Here is a 21,404-nt window from a genome sequence, read left to right as displayed (position 1 = left end):
GTTTTTCCTCCATTTCAGATTTCTAAGACCTTGCTGCAAAGGACTTTCTGTAAGATCTCTGGACTCATTCTACCAGAGGTCTGGGCAGATTTCCAGAGTGTTCTGGTCTAGGTCATCGTTTTCTGACAATCCTCCCTGCTCCAGGGTTCTGTACTGCTTTGGAATTCTAGCTTCTCCAGCATGGGGTCTGGCATGGATTCACATGCTCATGAATATTCCCCGTCGTCAGGCTGGGAATCCTCGGTAAAGAAAAAACCAGTATCAGTTTCGTTTCTGATCTGTCTTTCGTAGTAATAACCAATCACTGGTCTCTGCGTCATACTGACCACAGCCAATGACTGCCCTCTACCTAAGCACCGCCTCTGGCAGCCATCTTCAGATTTTTACCGCACGTTCATGTGTTGGGATCCTCGTGCTATTGCTCTCGAGCGTTAGTGCTATTTTTCGCGCTTTTTCACAAAAAACTTCAATTCTTTCGGTCAAAAGAGCCTCAAGCTCCACCGATCCTACATCCGATCAACGGGGACCCGTGTCGGATTCGTCTGTGCCCCTCAAGGGTGAAGATTTCGTCGAGCTACACTTCGGAGGACTCCAGAAGCTTCTCAGGCCCGGTCTCGGAGATGGCCCAGGAGAAGGGAAGCTCGACGCCCGGAAAGCTGTTCAGGGTCTGCCCTGGATGCCAGCTGCAGAACGTCTTTAAGGAAGACGAACACTCTTTCTGCCTTTACTGCCTTCATGAGGACAAAATGCACGTGGAGAAGGACTGTGCGTTTTGCGGCAACATGTCGGAACGGACCATGAAGGACCGTCATCAACGTCTCGCCAACTGGCTGGAGGGTAAGAGCCCGTCTGGCGAGAAGAAGAAGAAATCCGAGCGGTCTTCTAAGACCTTTGAGGGCGCCCCGGCGACGGGGGCCCAACATAAGGCCAAGCACCGCGAGTCCGCTGGCACCGGGAGCGCCGAACGGTCGGGCTCTACGGGCGCCAGGCAGGGCGCACCCTCCCCGGCACCATCAACCACGAGCCAACGCTCTGGGTCGGGTAAGAGGAAGGCCGAGCACCCGGCGAAGCTCCTGGAGAGGCCCCGGTCGAGCTCTAAGGCAGAGGAGGAGCGTGGCAGTGCCCCCTCCCTCAAGGATAAGGCGGTGAGCGCACCTAAGGTGGTGAAGGCCTTGATCCATCCGACCAAGCCCTCTATCGAAACGGTCGCAGCGGCCCTGGCTCAGCCTGTGGAGGCTGCGCCAGTGGTGGCGACCTCAGGGCCCAGAATCTCCCTGCCTCCTCGGAGGGAGTCTTCTTTTGTGCCCATCGATAGGACCCCCGTGAAACCCTCCGTGGGGAAGAAGGGGGGGCAGGGCGTCGTCGTAGATTCGGCCTCAACCTCAGAAGAGGAGCTGATCGAGGTCTTAAGCCACGGCCTAGGCGTGGAACAAGGCCAGCCCGTCGGAATGGACCCCGACGCGGGTGACGACGACGACATCGTCGAGGATACCGACGGGGCCCCTGCTCGCCCGTCGGATTCCCCTCTGCCAGCGCCGCGAGACAACTCGGCGGCCATTTTGTTGGCCATACAGTCCTTATGCACCGAGATAAGGACGAGGCTACCGTTACCGACGGAGGAACCTCTCCCGTCGGGGGATCCAGAACCGGGACCTTCTGGTGTTCCCCCTACCAAGAAAAGAAGGATCCATCCTCCACCTCCTTTTCAACCGTCGCGCCCCGTCCAGCCCTCCTCCCCGTCCACCCGAGGGGATGATACGGGGACTGACACGGCAGCGACGGGTACGGACGACGAGGCATACGACGAGGATTTTCCGTCGTCGCCCCCCACCAGGGCTTCTCCGCCCGACGAGATCGGATCTTTCCACTCCATGATCTCCAGGGCTTCCGAGCTTTTCCAACTCTGCCCTGAGGAGAAGAAAAAGGAAGGCTTCCTTTATCAGCGGCGCGAGGCCAAGAGGAAGACGGTCCTCGCAGTGCCTCTGTTGGACGACATTTGGGATGAGGGCCTTTCCCTCCTCAAGAACCCTTCCACTACGCCAGCTAGAAGAGACCGGTACGAGAAAAAGTACCGGGTCCCGGACACGGCCCCCCTATGCCTCCGGGCGCAGCCTACCCCGGACTCCGTCGTCTCCGCGGCAGCCAGGAGGAAAGCGGGGGGGGGGGTGCGGCCTCCACATCGACTTCCCCGCCGGACGGCGAGGGAAAGAAATTGGATGCTATGGGACGTAGAGTCATCTCGTCGGCAGCGACGACGATTAAAGCGGCCAACGCCTTGGCTATCGTGGCCCGCTACGACAGGGAGCTCTGGTACAAGATAGCTCCCCTGCTGGATTTTCTGCCGGACGACAAGAGGGCGGAGGCCCTTGAGATCCTCCAGGAAGGTGAAGTGGCTTCTGACCACGCCATCACCGTGGCGACGGACATCGCCGACACTGGGTTCCGCCAGCTGGGCAACGGCGTTTGCCTTCGACGTCGTGGATGGCTCAAAGCTACGGACTTTCGACAGGACGTCCAGACCAGAGTCCTGGACATGCCCTTCGACGGGAACAACCTGTTTGGGAAGACAGTGGACGATTCCCTTCAGGCCATCAAGGCGGATACTGAGACGGCCCGGGCCCTTGGAGTCCTGCAGCAACGACGGACGCCCTTTCGGAGCGGCGGAGGCAAGGGCGCCTCCAAAGGTTCCGGCGGCGGTTTCGCTTCCTACCGTTAAGCGGCCCGCTCGTCGTCGCAAGAGGCCTACAGAGGACGAGGCAAGTCTAGCGGACCCCGCCGTCGTCGCCAAGGAGGTCAAGGCGGCAAGGCCGCGTCCAAGCAGGATTGAACCGGCCGTGGGGTCGGGCCCCCACCGAAGCACCCCGGTGGGAGGCCGGCTGGCGGGCTTCGTCAGCGTGTGGGAGTCCATCTCCACTGACCGTTGGGTGCTGGACGCCCTGGCCCGGGGCCACGCGCTCGAGTTTCAAAGAAGGTGCCCGCGCGTCCCCCCCGTGGCCAGGAAAGAACTTCACGTCCCTCAACTTCTCCTGGAGGTAAAGGCGATGCTCAGAAAGGGCGCCATCGAACTCGTCCCAAAGAGGCTTCGGGGCTCCGGAGTCTACTCGCGATACTTCCTCGTGAAGAAGAAGACGGGAGGATGGCGCCCCATCCTGGACCTGCGACGGCTGAACAAGTTCATCAAGGCGCAGAAGTTCCGGATGGTCACCCTCCAGCACGTCCTGGGTCAACTGGAGGAAGGAGACTTCCTATCGTCGTTGGATTTGGAGGATGCCTACTTCCACATTCCCATCCTAAAGGGGCACCGAAAATTCCTCAGGTTCGTGGTCCAAGGGCGTCATTACCAGTTCAAAGCCCTTCCCTTCGGACTACGGTCGGCACCCAGGGTATTCACCAAGTGCCTCGCACCGGTGGCGGCGCAGCTGCGCCGCGAGGGGATTCACGTCTACCCCTACCTGGACGACTGGCTCATCCGCGCCAAGACGAAGGAGCTCGCCGTGGTCCACACGGCAAGGACCGTCCAACTCCTCACGGACCTGGGATTCTCCGTGAACTACGCCAAATCCCACCTGGTGCCCGCGCAAGTCGCACTGTTTCTGGGAGCGAGGCTCGACACAGTGTCCCTTCTGGCCTCCCCGTCGGAGGAGAGGACCAGGACCATCTTGGGCAAGGTGCAACGGATGTTGGTGGCCGACGCGGCCAAAGTGAGATCCATCAAGTCCCTCCTCGGGATGATGTCTTCCTGCATCTACCTCATTCCCATGTGCAGGCTCCGGATGCGCCCGTTGCAAGAATTCCTGGATGCGCGCTGGATCCAGACGACTGGCAGCTTCGAGGAAAGGATCAAGCTCGACGAGAGTTTCCGACGAGCGATACGGTGGTGGGGCACCCGCGCGCATCTGACGGCGGGCATGGACTTCCAGACCCCAGCCCACCAGGAGACTGTGACCACGGATGCCTCCCTGGAAGGGTGGGGCGCGCACACCGAAAATCTGCACGCGAGGGGACTCTGGCTCCCGACGGAGAAGTCCCTGCATATCAACGTCCTGGAGCTCCGTGCAGTGTTTTGGGCCCTCAGGTCCTTCCTTCCGTCCCTCAAGGGCAAGGTGGTGAGGATCTTCACCGACAACACCACCACCATGTTTTACATCAGGAAACAGGGCGGAACCAGGTCCCCAGCGCTGTCCAAGGAGGCGCAGGACCTGTGGCATTGGGCCGTCGCCCAAGGGATTTTTCTGGTGCCGTTTCATCTGGCAGGGATAAAAAACACCATCGCCGACTCACTCAGCAGGGAGCTGCGCTCGTGCCACGAGTGGGAACTACGGCAGGATCTGGTGGATCGCCTCTTCCGACGGTGGGGCACACCCCAGATCGACCTGTTCGCGACGGCGACGAACACCAAGTGCCGGAGGTTCGCCAGCAGGTTTCCCCAGACGAGGAGCATGGGCGATGCTTTCTCGTTCCCCTGGGAGGGCCTGTTCCTCTACGCGTTCCCTCCCTTGCCTCTGCTAATCCGGCTCGTCAACCAGCTCAAGAGGTCACGGTGCAGGATGATCCTCGTCGCACCTGCGTGGCCGAGGCAGATATGGTTCCCGGACCTTCTGGACTTGTCAGCGTCCCCGCCGATCAAGCTGCCGGCGGACGCGGATCTACTCTCCAGGGAAGGAGGCGCCATCCTCCACCACGACCCGAAGTCGCTGAACTTGCAGGCCTGGCCCCTGCAGCGCTAGAGTTTGGAGGATACGACATACCGGCCGATTGCAGAGAGGTTCTTGCAAAGGCCAGGGCGTCCTCGACTCTTAAATGCTACGGACACAAATGGAAGAGGTTCTCTGTCTGGTGCCACGCACAGAAGATTAACCCTCTACGGATTACGGCTCCCCAAGTACTGCCGTACCTGCTGACGCTGGCCAAAGCTGGTTTGGCACACGCGTCCATCAAGATTCATCTTGCTGCGATCTCCCGATACACCAGAACCACGGGGCGGACGTCCTTGTGGTCTCATCGTCTGGTGAAAGAGTTCATGAAGGGACTGTTCAGATCGTTCCCGCCGGTGAAGGCTCCGGCCCCGGCGTGGGAGCTCAACGTGGTGCTGACCAAGCTCATGGAACCTCCGTTCGAGCCTCTGCACTCGGCCCCGTTGAAGTTTCTATCGTGGAAAACAGCTTTTCTTGTGGCCATCACCTCCGCACGACGAGTGGGAGAGATCCAGGCCCTTTCCTGCAAGGCCCCGTACTTGACTTTCCACGACACGAGGGTAGTGCTCAGGACGCACCCCTCCTTCATGCCCAAGGTACCGTCGGACTTCCATCTCAACGAACCCTTGGTGTTACCTGTGTTCTTCCCGTCGCCTTCGTCGCCGGCTGAGAGGACTTTGCACTCGCTGGATGTAGCTAGAGCGCTGAAGTTCTACGTGGACCGCACAAAGGGGTTTCGGAAGACGTCACAACTCTTTGTGAACTTTGGACCTGTCAATCAGGGGAAGGCTCTCTCGAAGGCTTCCATCTCCAGATGGCTCTCCGGCTGTATCATGTACTGTCACCGGTTGGCAAACCGACCGCTGCCTGGCCGTCCGAGAGCCCATTCCACCAGAGCGATCGCAGCTACCACGGCGTTCCTATCTGGTGTGCCCCTGCTGGACATATGCAGGGCTGCTACGTGGAGGTCGACGCACACCTTCACGAAATTCTACTGCGTCGACCGGGATTCCAGGGAGGAGTCCAGGGTCGTCCAAGCAGTGCTGCGCAACCTGTTCGCCTGAGGTGAGCCTGGTGAGGAGGTAAGATGCTTAATGTTGAGTTGATGTGATGCTTAATGTTGAGCCTTTGCCACCTCCCGTGGTTGTGCATGTGTGTACTGCTATGTATTCTTTATTCATGAGCATGTGAATCCATGCCAGACCCCATGCTGGAGAAGGAACAAGTTACTTACCTGTAACTGTTGTTCTCCAGCATGGGTCTGGCATGGATTCACATGCGAACCCTCCCGCCTACCCCTCTGCGGCTCTTCACTTGGTCATACTGCCACTTCACGTGCTTCCAAATCTGAAGATGGCTGCCAGAGGCGGTGCTTAGGTAGAGGGCAGTCATTGGCTGTGGTCAGTATGACGCAGAGACCAGTGATTGGTTATTACTACGAAAGACAGATCAGAAACGAAACTGATACTGGTTTTTTCTTTACCGAGGATTCCCAGCCTGACGACTGGGAATATTCATGAGCATGTGAATCCATGCCAGACCCATGCTGGAGAACAACAGTTACAGGTAAGTAACTTGTTCCTTAGATCAATTTATGGACTGAAGAACTAATCCATCACAAACATTACAAAGGAAGTATGTAATTTTTTATTTTTAAAATTTAAACTGTTTGGTACAACAGGTTGGTTGCTAACTTGGTGTTTTAGTTTACTTATGGTAATAAAAGGAGTTTTCTTTTTATTCAGAGATCCGCTTTGAGTACAAGTCTTTTTTTTCTTTTTGGACATATGTTACTGATTTCAACCACTCCATACCAACATCCCAGCAGCATTAACACTGCTTTAGCTCCCTGCTCGCACACCTCTCAAAGAAAGCTTGCAGGTTGTGCTTTTAATATGCTAGATGCTTTTAAGAAAGTTATTTTACTAATGTGCAACACTTCTACCTCAGTCAGCCATACAATTCTGTGAATATTCAGCATACCCCACCCCATAAAGTGTGCTATCAAGCTGTTTGTTTTGCAATTTTCTGAGTGCAGGTTAAAAATGCATGCACCTCACCAGTGATCTGCTCCCACTTGTAGTCTTGGCAGACCGATTTGGTCTTTCCTTGAATCTTGGTGGATCAAGAAAAAGCACACAATTATAAAAGGTGTTCACAAATCAAACTTGATTCCCAGAGTATGGTTTGTCCGAAGTTAAATGTAAAACTCTTAAATATGCGAAGCACTGGTTATTTTCTGCTGGTTCTTTCAACAACCAGTGACTGGCGGTTCTTTCTATTTCCCACGTTTATGAAGATATGCCTAGGCGTGACTACACACTGAGACATATAAATCGGACCTATCTCTGCCTGTAACATTGAGCATTATCCCTAGGAGTCGCAATAACAAACTTTCTCTGATATGCTTTCTTTGAGGTCGGTTTTCCCTGAAGGACACACGTGCCAGAAAGACAGCTCTGTTTGGTACTTTGATTCTGGTTTGCAGGCATGAACAGCATGTATTGTAAACCTACAGCAGAGCATCATGCCATGCACACTGGGGGTACAGGGCTGACCAAGAGTCAAAGTTGCAGATGACAAAGAAAACTGACACATCCTGATGGATTTCACTATGAAATTAAATGCTAACAAACTTGGTGGGTTCCAGCTAAAATTGCTTTGCAAATCCGACAATTTAACATGCTTGCTATTAACCTCAACAACCATATGCACTACAGATTTACTAAGTGCATTTGTCCCCCTTGTCTAATCTTTCTCTTAACCAGAGTTGTATGCAGTGCATTGCCTTAGTTTACAGTGAAACCTGAAATGTGGAAAATATCCCCACAACCGGCCTGGAGACCAAAATCTGCCCGGCACTTACAAACTGGGTTAAGTGGTGAATCAGGTCTTTAAAATGACACGTACCTACAGCATCATGTAGTGAAAAACATTGGCATTCAAATAGCTTGTTATCACCTACTGATGCTAGATTGTTTCTGCACTTGTTTGTCTGAGCCTGCTAGCTGACATAAAACACATTGAAAGCTATTTAAGAGGGTTATCACTCCTGAGCCCAGTGGTAAAATTCACCAGAGGACTCTCCTGATCTCAAGATGTCAGGGGTCCCACTTGACCATAAACTAAATCATTAGGCACTATGCTGCTTTCTGGCCCAGGCTAGTGCCTTTTGTATAATAGAAAGGGGAAAGAATGCCTCAGTACCGCAGGACTAAGAGCAGAGTTCTTGAACAACATGGACTGATTCAGGGCCATCGAAATCGGCGTGTGCCTCCTGGCTCTAGGCAATTTAACAATTGCTTTGGGGAGAAGTGGAGGAGTGGCATGAAGATCTCAACTTCTCATAGAAGGATCCAAGTGTTTTACATAACTTGAGCTTAGCAGGCAAGATGGAATTCTACAAGTCAAGATTAGAGTAGTAGTTGGTTTCAGAAGAACAGGTAATTCCGTTCTAACTAACCTGCCATCCAATATACAAGTGGAAAGCTAGTAAGGGATCTTGAAGCTGGCAGTCGTACTGAGCATATATGCAGGTTTGTGCTTGCTGCTGATCTTTAGATCTTTAACGGCCACAATGTGCAAGAAGTTATGTTATGTGGTGTTAGTAACATCACATAGTATGGAGAAAAGTGAGTTGGGATCATAAGAGAGGTTGTCGTTCCTAATTAATGAGGTTTTGCTTTACAGTCTTGACGTTTCTGTACTTGTTTTAAAGTAAGGAAGAGCAATTTATTTCAGAAATTATGCTGAGAATGCAGTCATTTAATATTGATTCAGACATACCACAGGGCATTAGTAAAGTAGGGATTTTGAAAAGGAGGCGATCTAACCGCAGACAAAGGGATGGTGGTTTTGAAGTGCTATGTCTTAAATAGTGATTCTTAGCCAAGGCTTCTGGTGTGCATGGTACTTGGTGTACAAAATATCCTTGCTGATCTTTGGTGGTGGTTGTGTCAGTCTCTGTGGCAGTCCTCTTGCTATGTTACTGGGAGCCTTTATACAATATAATGCAATGGCCTGATCATAGACTGTGGATCCTGATGTCTATTTTTGTCTCAGGCGGGGGAGGACTTGACGACTCCAGGGGCAGTCGGCGAGCCTTTGGCACTGGTTACCGGCAGGACTATGAGAAGCGGGATGATTTCAGGGGCGGTGGAGACCGCTATGGTGACCGACCCGAGCGGCGTGATGACCGGGACAGGTGGACTGATTCCTCGAGGGATGATATTCGACGAGAAGAGAGAGGTAGGCATGACATGTTGGGACGACGGTTTCCATTGTAAGGTCTATGCTTAATTAAAAGTAGACTGTGTGCAATCAGACAATTTAGACTGACACAGGTGACTGGACTGTACTTCTCCAGTTTTATTGTACAATCCTTACTAGCTTGTCACACCACTTCTATTAATTTCCTGTGTGCCAGTCATTAAAACCTATGAAATCTATTAAATGTTTTACATACCACAATCTTTGATCTGCTGTTAGAATGCAATTCCGCAAGCATTCCTTCCTACGTTTGTTTGTCCAATGCTAAGATTTTTTTTTTTCCTAGACTCCCAAGTCTTCTCCTTTGCTTTTAGCGATGGTCATAACTTCATGGTGCCACTATTTGTTTTGTAATTTGGAATGTAGTTATGCCTGTGACCTCACCCAAATCACACCTATACAAGGGTTCACTCTGCAATTATGTTTTGCAGATATTATACCAAAGTTGTTGTATGTTTGCAGTAACCTATAAACTTATTTCTGAGACTTGTGGTATCTGCTTAGATCACATGCTATGCATAGGCCACTCATCTAGTGGAAGCTGAAGTTTTCGTTTTTGTATTCGAAACTCGAAAAGGGACGTCGACAGGGCATGCCAGCAATACTATTCCCTGGTGTGACATCTACGATACCCATGGTGCGCCCCGCATAGAGGTCCCTCAGATTGTTGTTTTCTGCCACCATAGTGGGTGCAAATTGTGGAGTTCAACAACTCGTCTCGACAATCCTTTCTCACGGCTTATGAAGGCCTCAGCGGAACTCTCTCCTCACCATAGGGAGAGTGGGGCAGGTTTATTTAGTCTTGTTAAGAGAATGCATATTCCCCTTTCTGCTCCCTTATTTCACCAGGCTGCCCTCCCCATACATAATGGAGAATACACCCTTTAAGTTGTACCCCTCTTGTAATAGAAAATTTCCCCTGGAAAGACTTGCACCTGGTGTGCAATCTGTCTTACCAGTGGCCACACCGAAGGACCGTGTAAGTTGTGCAAACTGTTCAGGCCCAAAACACTCATGGATCGCAAACCAAACCTTAGGCCCGCAACGCCATGCAGGCTGAGGCTGCCATGGACATCAAGGGAGCCTCCAGCGACGGCAGCATCGACATCTACAGTGATGCCGACGGCGGTCGGGATCCGTCAGAAACCTGTTTGCAAGCCCTCGACCCCAACAGGCAGGCTGGTGGTTCTGCTACGGGGACGACACCTGGCGGCACTAGCACGACCAAGTCTCACCACGCAAAGCACACCTCCCACGGTCGAAAGTCCACCACTCTGCTGACCGGAAAGCCACACAGCGTCAACTTTCTTTCGATGGGATGGTCCGACGACTTATTCCATATCGCTCCCTCCCTACCTGCCCCGCTACAGAATTTCTTTTGCGATTGCAGCTTACGTTTCCGCAAGGCTTTCTGTGGTCATACTGGCAGAAGATTGGTGCCACTCGTTCTGGGGAAAAAACTACAACTGAGGCTACGGACGTCGTGCGTCCTACTTATAACATCCGGTGACTTCGGCTCGACGGTGGCCCTAGAGGACAGCGTATCGACGTCATCGATGCAGGACGCAGACGCCAAATTTTCTGAAGCAGCACAGCTGTGGTGATTACCTGTAATAGATATGGAATCCGTGGTCGGACCATCACATCGAAAGAACTTTACCAGGTAAGAGAGTAACTTGTTCTTCTTATGGAGGGGCTCCTCTCCACCCTGGGGTTACTTTCAGTTGTAATCTCCCATACAGTATGGAGGAAAGGGGACAGGACGTAAGAGTAATTAACATTTACTCACCATAATGACTAATGTACTTAGTCCATAGTACCCTTTCCTCCCTACATCCCACCCCCCCCTAATAATACTTGTGAAGGCAAGCGTCCCCAGCCAGCACGATCCTCCCCGCAATGAGAGACAATGACGGACTCTCCCAAGTTGGGAATAAAGCCAAGACAGAGTGCGGGTGAGCTTAAATGAGAGTTTATCAATCAGAATAGGGCATGCAAAGAACTCTGCAACCTCCGAGAGCGCTCTGTCTGACAATAGCAAAGACGGGCGTATTTATTTACAAAAAAACGTCATCAGTACCTACATACTATAAGGAGCACAAGTTCACTGGGATTGGGTGGCGATGACTAGCTATAGGTGCTGCTGCGATGTGGTTGGCCTTGGCTGGAGGACGTCACTTGTCAGCCTCGTGGGTTGGGCTGGGCCTGGCAGGTCAGCTGAGTTCATCCGGGCGGTGTTGTTGTGCCACTGTGGCCAGTGTCAGAGATGAATGTCTTTTCCTGACTTATTTGCCCTATGCCATGCACACCGCAGTCATTCAGTCATTGCAATGTTATCTCCTTTAGTAAATCTATCAATAGGTTATCCTACAGGTTAATGCAACACAGGAAGAATGCACCTTGTGAGGGGTTTGATGGTGATTTATCCGTGCATGGTTACCAGTGTCCTATTTGACCGGTACCATAGGTCGTGGGGCTAAGTCTCTGGGCATGGGACGGGCGGTACATGTCTTCCTGTCTCGTTTGAAGTTATTATGAATGGGCTGTTGTGTGTTGCCGCAGTATTGGGTGTCTTCGCTGCACCGGGTCATAAGTGTGAGGTGTTCCGGGGGTTGTGGGGTTTACGAGGGGGCGCCTTAGATTTGTGTATTCAAACGGAGGTTTACTGCTGGGCTGTAAATAATGCAGGTGGCAGGCCGTGGCCTTGGATGCTGTAGCGGGGACTACAAATCTTTGAAGCGGCTCCAGCCTAGTTGGGGGAGGTGGAGCAGCGTGGCGCAGGCCTTAGCTCTCTTATTTGGCAGACTTTGCAGGGTGGGGGGGGGGAGAATGGCCTTGCACATATTCACAAAGGTATTTTTCTCGTGTGTTGCTGACTATTAATGAGAACATCATAAACATTTGAACATTCTTATAATACCCATTTGGATCACTTGAAAACATACATTTCAACTCACTACATGTCTCTCGAATATAGTCAGTCTAAGCACCTTACTAGTACATTATATTTTAACAATTACGGCATTTAGTAATATGCATATATATTTGCATTACGCGAGGTAGTAGTGTGGTTGGTGGAGCATAGAGAACGATACCCGCCATTGTACGCGGCGGTAATGGCATATAAGGGCTGTAGATATATATATATATACATGACTGGCACATTTGCCCACGTCTCTTCACCCGAGCCTTATGTACAGTTGCATTCCTCCTCCCCTGCACTCTAGCAGCATTAGTTCAGTTATGGCGCGGGACTGCGGGGTGTACGGTTTTCAATGATACATATAGAGAACAGTTCCCCGGAAATGCTTTTTATCATTTGCGCACCCCTGCAGGGGTGTGGGTCCTCCATTGCTGGTGTCATGTAAACATGCGTTTCATACAACAATTACACAATTTTACAGGTTTCTTTAGTAGAAGTAGTTTTATGGAAGGGATACACGTATTACAGGTAGTTTTTGACATTCGTATTTGGGTATTTTTCTGTTTTCATCGGATGACCATTCTACAGTTCTCCCCATCACCCAGGCCTTGCTGACCGGGTCATGCTGGGAGCAGTGATACATTGTGGACGGTGAAATGTTAGTGTTAGTATCTTATGCTAGCTCATGTCCGTTTTGCTCGTGGGAACGGGCTCACAGCGGATCTGCCAGGGTGCTGCGGCGACAGGGATAATGGAAACTCTCCGAGGGTGGGGGCCGGGCTACAGTGCGCTGAGCTCACACCATCTTTGATAGGCAAAATGGTTCCTGGGCCTAGCTAAATTCAATACGTGTGGGCAATGAATCCCCCACCACCTGGGCCCGGGTGGTCTGAGGGGACGCCCAATGAGCCATGGCCCTCACCTGGGGAGGGGATGTAGGCAAGGGGGGGGGTCTTTTTGGACCACTCCTCCCCTACACTTGTCATTAGGAAATGCCTATCATTATCAACGCGTCAATGGGGCCAGATATGACCCGGACCTTCTCGACATGTTGGTGTCCCCTCCAGTCAAGCTTCCGGCGGACGCAGATCTTCTCACCAGGGAAGGAGGCGCAACTCTGCTCCACGACCAAGGATCACTGAACCTAAAGGCCTGGCTCCTGGGGTCCGCCGTTCGAGCCTATGCATTTGATGCCGCTGACCTTTTTGTCGTGAAAACAGCGTATCTTGTGGCAATCGCCTCTGCACAACGAGTGGGAGAGATCCAGGCCCTCTCCTGTAAACCACCTTATTTGACATTCTCCAGCATTGGATCTTTCATGGATTCACATGCTTAGAATATTCCCCGTCAGGCTGGGAATCCTCGGTAAGTTATATAGACATTTTCCATAGGAAAAAATCAGACACTTTTGTGTCCTATCCACGTCGTTTTTGGCCGCGCACGCCAGCGCCACTAGGACGTAGGGGTATATAGCTCCGCCCCCACGGCTCCCTCAGATTTCAACCGTCTTCCAAAGTGGTGGGATTACCTCGCGTATCTGCTATTTGGTTAGGCTGTTCTTTCTACTTCTGCGATTGTTCTTTTCAAGAAGAATGTCTGGAAAGGCTTTGTTTTGTCCGTGTGCTATGTGCGGCCTTAAGAAGGTGTACGAAGGGGATGGTCATATGGACTGCATTTACTGCCTTCATCCTCACCACACGGCGGACACTTGTGAAATCTGTCAGGGTTTCTCCCAAAACACCCTCAATGATCGAAAAAGACGCCTGGTCGATTGGCTCAACGACGGAGCGGGTGCATACCCGGCATCGGAGGTGGGCTCCACGGCCTCAAAAAGTAAGTCGGAACCTCTGACGAAGAAGGCACGTGCCGCCGAAAAACTAACCTCGGAGTCGGCCGAAAAACAACCCTCGGAGAAACATTCAGAGAAACATTCGAAGGCCTCCTCCTCTTCACACAAGGCGCCGCCTTCTTCTCCTCATCTAAAAAGGAGAGAAGAATCATCTAAATCCTCCTCAGGAGAACGTCATAAGTCTACCTTGAGTCGAGAGGCCGCGGCCAGCAAGTCGGCCCCAAAAGCGGCGGGAACACCCCAAGGCCCTGCACCATTGGCTTCGCCGACGCCCCGCTCGTCGTCGACTGCGTCATCGGCGGCTCCTCCCGCATGTCAGACTGCGGCGGTAGGAAACATATCGTCGACAGTGGTCCCGTCGATGGGATGGCAGCCGGAGGTTTTCGATCTCGTCCCGCCGGAGGCCCTGCTTCAACCAGAGGCGACTTTCTCCATTTCGTCGGCTGACGAGGAACGCGACACGGTTGCGCGCCCAACCGATCTGGGTCTGCAGCCGACAGCGCAATGTCGCTCTTGGGTGTGGGTTCCATCCCTACTACCTCGTCATTACTGAACCCCCAGGCGGTTCTGTCCTTGGAGGTGCTAAATACGCTACAGAAACTATTACAGCGTTTGGACACACAAATACCCCAGCCTGGGGCCCCGACACGGATACAGTCTACGCCATTCGTCGACGAGCCGGGCCCGGCTCCTTGCTCGGCGACCAGGATTACGCCTGCTTCCCACGCGCCGGAAGATTGTCCTACCCTGCAAGAAGGAGAATTACAGGACTCTGACTGTGTGGGATCAGGTTCAAACATCTCACTATCCCCCTCAAGGGACCCAACTTGGGACTCTGAAGCGGAGATGGAAGCTCCGAGAAGCCCGGCACATCCATCGCCGCATGGCGACGTGGGTGCATTCCATGCCATGATGAGTAAGGCGTGTTTGGAGTTTGGCCTAGGTCCTGAAGAGGAGAAAAAGGATTGTTTTCTTTTTGATCATATGGGCAAGAGAAGGGAAACCATATTCACCATCCCGATTTTGGATCATGTCTGGCAAGAGGGCCTGAAGACCATGCGGCACCCGTTCTCTGATCCGGCAGTGAAAGGTCGTTTGGAGAAGTTCAAGGCTCCGGAATTGACTCCCAAGTGCCTGACGTCTCAACCTTCGGCGGAGTCGGTGGTATCCGGGGCGGCGGCGAGAAAGGCCAGGTCTCAACATAAATGCACGACCCCTCCAGACAACGAGGCCAGGAGACAGGACGCTTTCGGCAAGAGGGTACTGTCTGTCGGCGCGACTATGGTTAAAGCAGCCAACTCCTTGGCGATTATGTCTAGGTATGACAGGGAAATGTGCCACCGACTGGCTCCTATCTTGGCGGATTTGCCCGAGGGACATAGAAAGTCAGAATATTGCTAGTGCGGGAAGAAGAGGAGGCCTCCAACCATGCTATAAACATTGCCGTCGACCTAGCCGAGTCCGGTTTTAAGCATATCAATAATGGCGTAGTTCTACGTAGACAAGCCTGGCTCAAGTGCACTACGTTCAGACCGGAGGTGCAATATAAAGTCTTGGATATGCCGTGTGAAGGGGAGCAACAGTTCGGTGAAAAAGTTGATGAGGCCTTGAAGGGCATGAAAGAGAATACTGACACGGCACGGTCACTCGGAGCCCTGCAGAGTGGTAGGAATGTTTGTTCCTTTCGTCCTTTCAGAGGGGCCTCTGGTAACTCCCGGTTTGGGTCATCTAGAGACCGAGGTTTCAGCAGACCCTCCTACTCGTCCCAAGGCTACAGGCGTGCAGCCCAATCCTCTCGTAGAGGAAGAGATTACAAAACCTCCAGACGACGGAGTACCTACCCTTCGTCCACGAAAGATAAACAAACCAAGAACCAACAATGACATGCTTCAGGGCGTCCTGGGGAATCGAGTGTCTCGCATCGACGAGTGGGGGCGCATAAGAGACCGATGGGTTTTGGACACGATTCATCTGGGCCACTCTACAGTTCAAGGGCAAGCCACCACACATTCCACCGGTGTTCTCGGCCTAGCCCCACCTTCAAATACTACTACAGGTGGTGGCGCTTATGCTGCAGAAAGGGGCAATAGAACTGGTCCCGGCGGCAGAAAAAGGACAGGGAGTGTACTCCCAGTACTTTGTCGTCAAGAAACCAAATGGAAAATGGCGTACCATTCTGGATCTACGACCGCTCAACCAACTGCTCAAGAATTTAAAATTCAAAATGCTGACGCTTCAGGAGGTGATCCGATCGATACAACCCGGAGATTATTTGTCGTCACTAGACCTTCAGGACGCATACTTCCATATCCCGATGCGTCGATGGCACAAAAGATTTCTGCGGTTCGTCGTCAGACGAACACACTATCAGTTCAAGGTCCTCCCGTTCGGCCTGAAATCGTCCCCCAGGACGTTCACCAAATGTCTGGCTCCAATAGCAGCCTGGTTAAGAAAGGAAGGTCACCATGTGTTCCCTTATTTAGACGATTGGCTAGTGAGGGGACTGTCTCCAGAAAGGGCACAAGAAAGCCTAGATGCCACCCTGTCCCTCCTGCAACGTTTGGGCTTCGCAGTGAACTTCGACAAGTCCTCGTTAAAGCCTTCAAGGACCTTGATCTTTTTGGGAGCAGAGTTCCACACACAGTCGGGACTGGTGAAGCCATCCCTCGAAAGGATTCACAGACTGCAACAAAAGGCATCGGAATGGGAGATTGACACCAAAGTGTCAGTACGATGGTACATGTCCCTGCTGGGGACCATGTTGTCCTGCATACCCTTTATAAACAACTATCGCCTCTTCATGAGGCCTCTTCAAGAATTCTTGGCGGATCGATGGGCACAGAGTCGAGGACGCTGGTCGGACAAGTTGACCATCAACGGCCAGCTCGTGCAGGCGCTTCAGTGGTGGAGAATCTCCATACACCTAACGAAGGGAATGCCCTTACTGGAGCCTGCGTTCCAGAAGACACTGGTTACGGATGCTTCTCTAACTGGGTGGGGAGCTCATCTGGACTCCTTACAGGTTCAGGGTCGTTGGTCATCGGAAGAGTCCTCCCTCCACATCAACCTGCGAAAGCTGAGGGCGGTGCGTTGGGCCCTGAAATCCTTTCTGCCACAGATAAAGGGCTCAGTGGTGAGAATAATGACAGACAATACAACAACCATGTTTTATCTACGGAAGCAGGGAGGAACTCGCTCCAGGAGCCTGTTGACGGAAGCCCAGGAGATCTGGCATTGGGCCCTACAACACGGCATACGTCTGTTGGCGTTCCACTTACCAGGTTACAAAATGTGCAAGCAGACGCTCTCAGCAGAGAGATGAATTGTCTACACGAATGGGGACTGAACTATCAGCAACTGCACCAGGTCTTCGCGGAATGGGGTCAGCCGGCCCTCGATCTCTTTGCGGCAAGAGACAACAAGAAATGCTCCCAGTACGCGAGCAGGTGGCCACAACTAGACTCGCTAGGGGACACATTCTCCTTCCCGTGGACGGGCACGTTTCTGTATGCCGTCCCCCATTCCCTCTCATCCGTCGGACTCTGCAATGGATCCACAGATATCCTTGTCGGGTGATCCTGGTGGCCCAGTATTGGGCCAGACGAGTGTGGTTCTCCGATCTACTTCACCTCTCAGCGGCAGAACCAATGAGGTTCCAGAAGATCCCCAACCTTCTGTCTCAGGAGAAAGGGACCATTTGGCATCACGACCCGGACAACCTCAGTCTGACGCCCTGGCTCCTGATTACGCCGAGTTTGGCGTGTTAGCGATTCCTGCGGATGGCCGTCGTATTTTGCAAGCCGCAAGGGCACCTTCCACGAACGCTTCATACACATACAAATGGAAAAGGTTCTGCATATGGTGCGCAGGTCAACCAGGTCTGGTCCCGCGGGCAATCGCACCGGAACAACTCCTACTATACTGTTGCTCCTGGCAAATAACGGGTTATCTGTTTCATCCAAAGGTGCATCTAGCTGCCATCTCGAGATTTACTCGGGAGAGACATTCCACTCCACTGTTCAGTGACCGCCTAGTTAAACACTTCCTTAAAGGGTTGTTTAGAACCTTTCCTCCCATGAAGAAGTTTCCTCCGATCTGGAGTCTGAACTTGGTCCTGGCGGCCCTGATGAAACCCCCTTTTGAACCAATGTCATCGACATCATTAAAATTCTTGTCTTGGAAATTGGCTTTCCTGGTGGCCATTACTTCTGCTCGTCGCCTGTCAGAAATACAAGCCCTAGTGATCGACCCTCCGTATTTGAGGTTTTTCAGTAATAGTCGTGCTGGCCACTAACCCGCATTTCATACCTAAAGTACCTTCTGTGTTCCATAAACACGCTGCTATAGTGTTGCCTACATTCTTTCCAACACCGTCTTCAGTGGCAGAGAAGACTCTCCATACATTGGACGTGAAAAGAGCTTTGAAATTTTATCCATCGCACTCAAAGCTTCAGAGACACGAGACAACTCTTCGTAGCTTATGGTCCTGCGGCTAGGGGTAAAGCGATTTCAAAACAAGGACTATCCACATGGATGTCTTCGGCTATTTCTTATTGTCATTCCAAGGCCGGAAAGCCGCTAGAAAAGTGTCCAAGGGCCCATTCGACGAGATCTACACCGTCAACGGCTTTGTGGTCCGGAATTCCGCTGGGGGACATCTGCCAGGCGGCTTCCTGGTCAGTACCACACACGTTTACCCGGAATTACTGTCTCGCACAACAACATGCTGAAGATACACAGATGGGGCAGGCAGTACTAAGTCACCTGTTCCAATAAGGTAAGCCCCAAGTGGGTTGCATCATTCGGCAACTATGCTTTAAAGTGTCGTGTCTTTTACAGTTAACATGCTGTAATGTGTTGCCATAGTAAGTGAGCACTGTGCTTGTTGTGAGGTTGGTTTGCATACACGCCTGCAATGTTGGGGGATACTGCTATACAATCTATTCTAAGCATGTGAATCCATGAAAGATCCAATGCTGGAGAAGGGAATAGTTTCTTACCTGTAACTCCCATTTCTCCAGCATTGGTATCTTTCATGGATTCACATGCGCCAGCCGGCCTCCCCTGAGCATGCAAACCAGAGATCCCCCCCCTTACTACTTTGGGGGCTGAAATCTGAGGGAGCTGCGGGGGCGGAGCTATATATACACACCCCTACGTCCTAGTGGCGCCGGCGTGCACGGCCCAAAACGACGGATAGGACACAAGTGTCGGATTTTTTCCTATGGAAAATATCTATATAACTTACTGAGGATTCCCAGCCTGACTACGGGGAATATTCTAAGCATGTGAATCCATGAAAGATACCAATGCTGGAGAAATGGAGTTACAGGTAAGAAACTATTCCCTTCCACGAGACGAGGGTTGTGCTACGGACGCACCCCTCCTTCATGCCCAAGGTGCCGTCGGACTCATCTAAACGAGCCATTGATGGTTACCAGTATTCTTTCCGACGCCTTCGTCGCCGACAGGGAACTTTGCACTTGCTGGATGTGGCTAGAGCGCTGAAGTTCTATGTGGACCGCACAAAGAATTTCCGGAAGACGTTGCATCTCTTTGTGCACTTTGGCCCTGTGAACCATGGGAAGGCCCTCTCCAAGGCTTCCATTTCCAGGTGGCTCTCTGGCTGCATCACTCATTGTCAGTGGTTGGCAAACTGACCGTTGCCTGGCCGTCCGAGAGCCCATTTGACCAGATTGTTTGCTGCAACTACAGCGTTCCTGTCTGGTGTGCCCCTGCTTGATATCTGCAGGGCTGCTACGCAGAGGTCGACGCGCACCTTCTCGAAGTTCTACTGCTTAGACAGGGATTCCAGGGAGGAGTCCAGAGTCGGCCAAGCAGTGCTTTGCAACCTGTTCGCTTGAAGGTGAGCCTGGCGAGGAGGTAAGAGATGCTTAATGTTGAACCTTGCCACCGCCCGTGGTTGTGCATGTGTGTAATGCTATGTATTCTTTATTCATGAGCATGTGAATCCATGCCAGACCTCATGCTGGAGAAGGAACAAGTTGCGTACCTGTAACTGTTGTTCTCCAGCATGGGTCTGGCATGGATTCACATGCGAACCCTCCCGCCTACCCCTCTGCGGCTCTTCACTTGGTCATACTGCCACTTCACGTGCTACCAAATCTGAAGATGGCTGCCAGAGGCGGGGCTTAGGTAGAGGGCAGTCATTGGCTGTGGTCAGTATGACGCAGAGATCAGTGATTGGTTACTACTATGAAAGACAGATCAGAAACGAAAGTGATACTGATTTGTTCTTTACCGAGGATTCCCAGCCTGACGGGGAATATTCATGAGCATGTGAATCCATGCCAGACCCATGCTGGAGAACAACAGTTACAGGTAAGTAACTTGTTCCTTCACTGTGTTATGGTCAGAGCATCATCTTTTCCCATTTAGTCTCCCATGTTTTCTATCAGAAGTTAAACCTATTCCTCCTATGAAATTCCAACGACGGTGGTCTGAGGTGCCTATTGAGTCTATTTCCAACTCTGTTATGGCAACTACTCAACAGAGCAGGAATAAGGTCTTGAATGTTTGTAGTGCTCTAGTGGCTGTCTTTGAGCATACAGCTGATATTTTAACCCCCTCTCAACCGCTCCCTACCGACGCTGTTCCCTCATCTCCCTGGTATTCTTCAGAGTTAAGGCTATTTAAGCAGCAGTGTCGTCGTTTCGAACGGAAATGGCTCCTGCTGCCTAACTTTCCACAAGGCTGGCCTATTTGCAAACATGGAGCAATTATCCCATTTCTATAAAAACTGCCAAAGCTCAGTACTATACTAATCGCATTTTAAATGCTCCTTGTCAATCTAAAGAGCTTTCATGTAGCTAAAGACTTATCCACTCCTATTCAGTCTGCCTCTACTGTCACCCGAACACAATTCCATTGCGATCAAATTGCAGCTTTTTTTCAGGAATAAATTTGTGCAATACGGGGTAAGATACGTGCAGATAGATATACTCCCCTTAGTAGTACAGAGCTTTCGAACGGTCTGATTGAACAATGTTCGAATACATTTAATTTTGTGCCCGTTTGGGAAAAGATGTTTACGGCTGCTCTAAAATGAAATCTGACTCCCGGTCGATCCCATTCCACTTTATATTCTTCACGATCTAAGAGCCTGGCCCCGCCTCCTTACCGAGGCACTTGAATACTCCTGCACCACCGGATTTATTCATAATCCTCAAGCATGCCGTGATCACCCCGCTGTTGAAGAAACCCCACCTTGATCCGGCAGTGGCAGAAAATTATCGTCCCATCTCCCTTCTTCCTGCAATGGCGAAGCTGTTGACAACCATTGTTGCCCCAGCTGTCGGCCCACCTTGAGTCACACATTTTCCATCCTCTGCAGGCTGGCTTTCGCCCAGCGATAAGTACTGAGTCTGTGATGGTTGCTCTGCATGATGACATTGCAATGTTACAGGACCGCAGAGAGACTAGTATTCTTATTTTGCTCGTCCTCGCAGCGGCCTTCAACACTGTCGACCATCAGACTCTTGAAATGTTTTTCTGATGGTGGAGTTCGGGGATCCCTTTCAAATGGTTCACCTCTTCTCTGATCGCACACAGGAAGTGTCCCTTCCTCCGTTCACTTCTTCTATGGTGATTGACTGTGGGGTTCCACAGGGCCCGGCTCTTTCTCTACTGTTTTTTGATCTATGTGGTC

General features: G+C 51.7%; 1 protein-coding gene across 5 annotated transcripts in view; it reads left to right on the top strand.

Moving 5' to 3' along the window:
- EIF4B (eukaryotic translation initiation factor 4B) overlaps positions 1-21,404 on the top strand; it is a 968,554-nt gene that overhangs the window by 578,433 nt on the left and 368,717 nt on the right. For all 5 annotated transcript variants that reach the window (XM_069653628.1, XM_069653629.1, XM_069653624.1 and 2 more), the window contains exon 8: positions 8,757-8,942. In XM_069653628.1, the coding sequence (XP_069509729.1) occupies positions 8,757-8,942 (186 nt within the window). The remainder of the gene's footprint in view (positions 1-8,756; positions 8,943-21,404) is intronic.

Source organism: Ambystoma mexicanum, chromosome 3q (genome assembly GCF_040938575.1).
Source record: "Ambystoma mexicanum isolate Mex_15411 chromosome 3q, UKY_AmexF1_1, whole genome shotgun sequence".
Classification (NCBI taxonomy): Eukaryota; Metazoa; Chordata; class Amphibia; order Caudata; family Ambystomatidae; genus Ambystoma; species Ambystoma mexicanum.
This window is presented reverse-complemented; position numbering and strand designations above follow the sequence as displayed.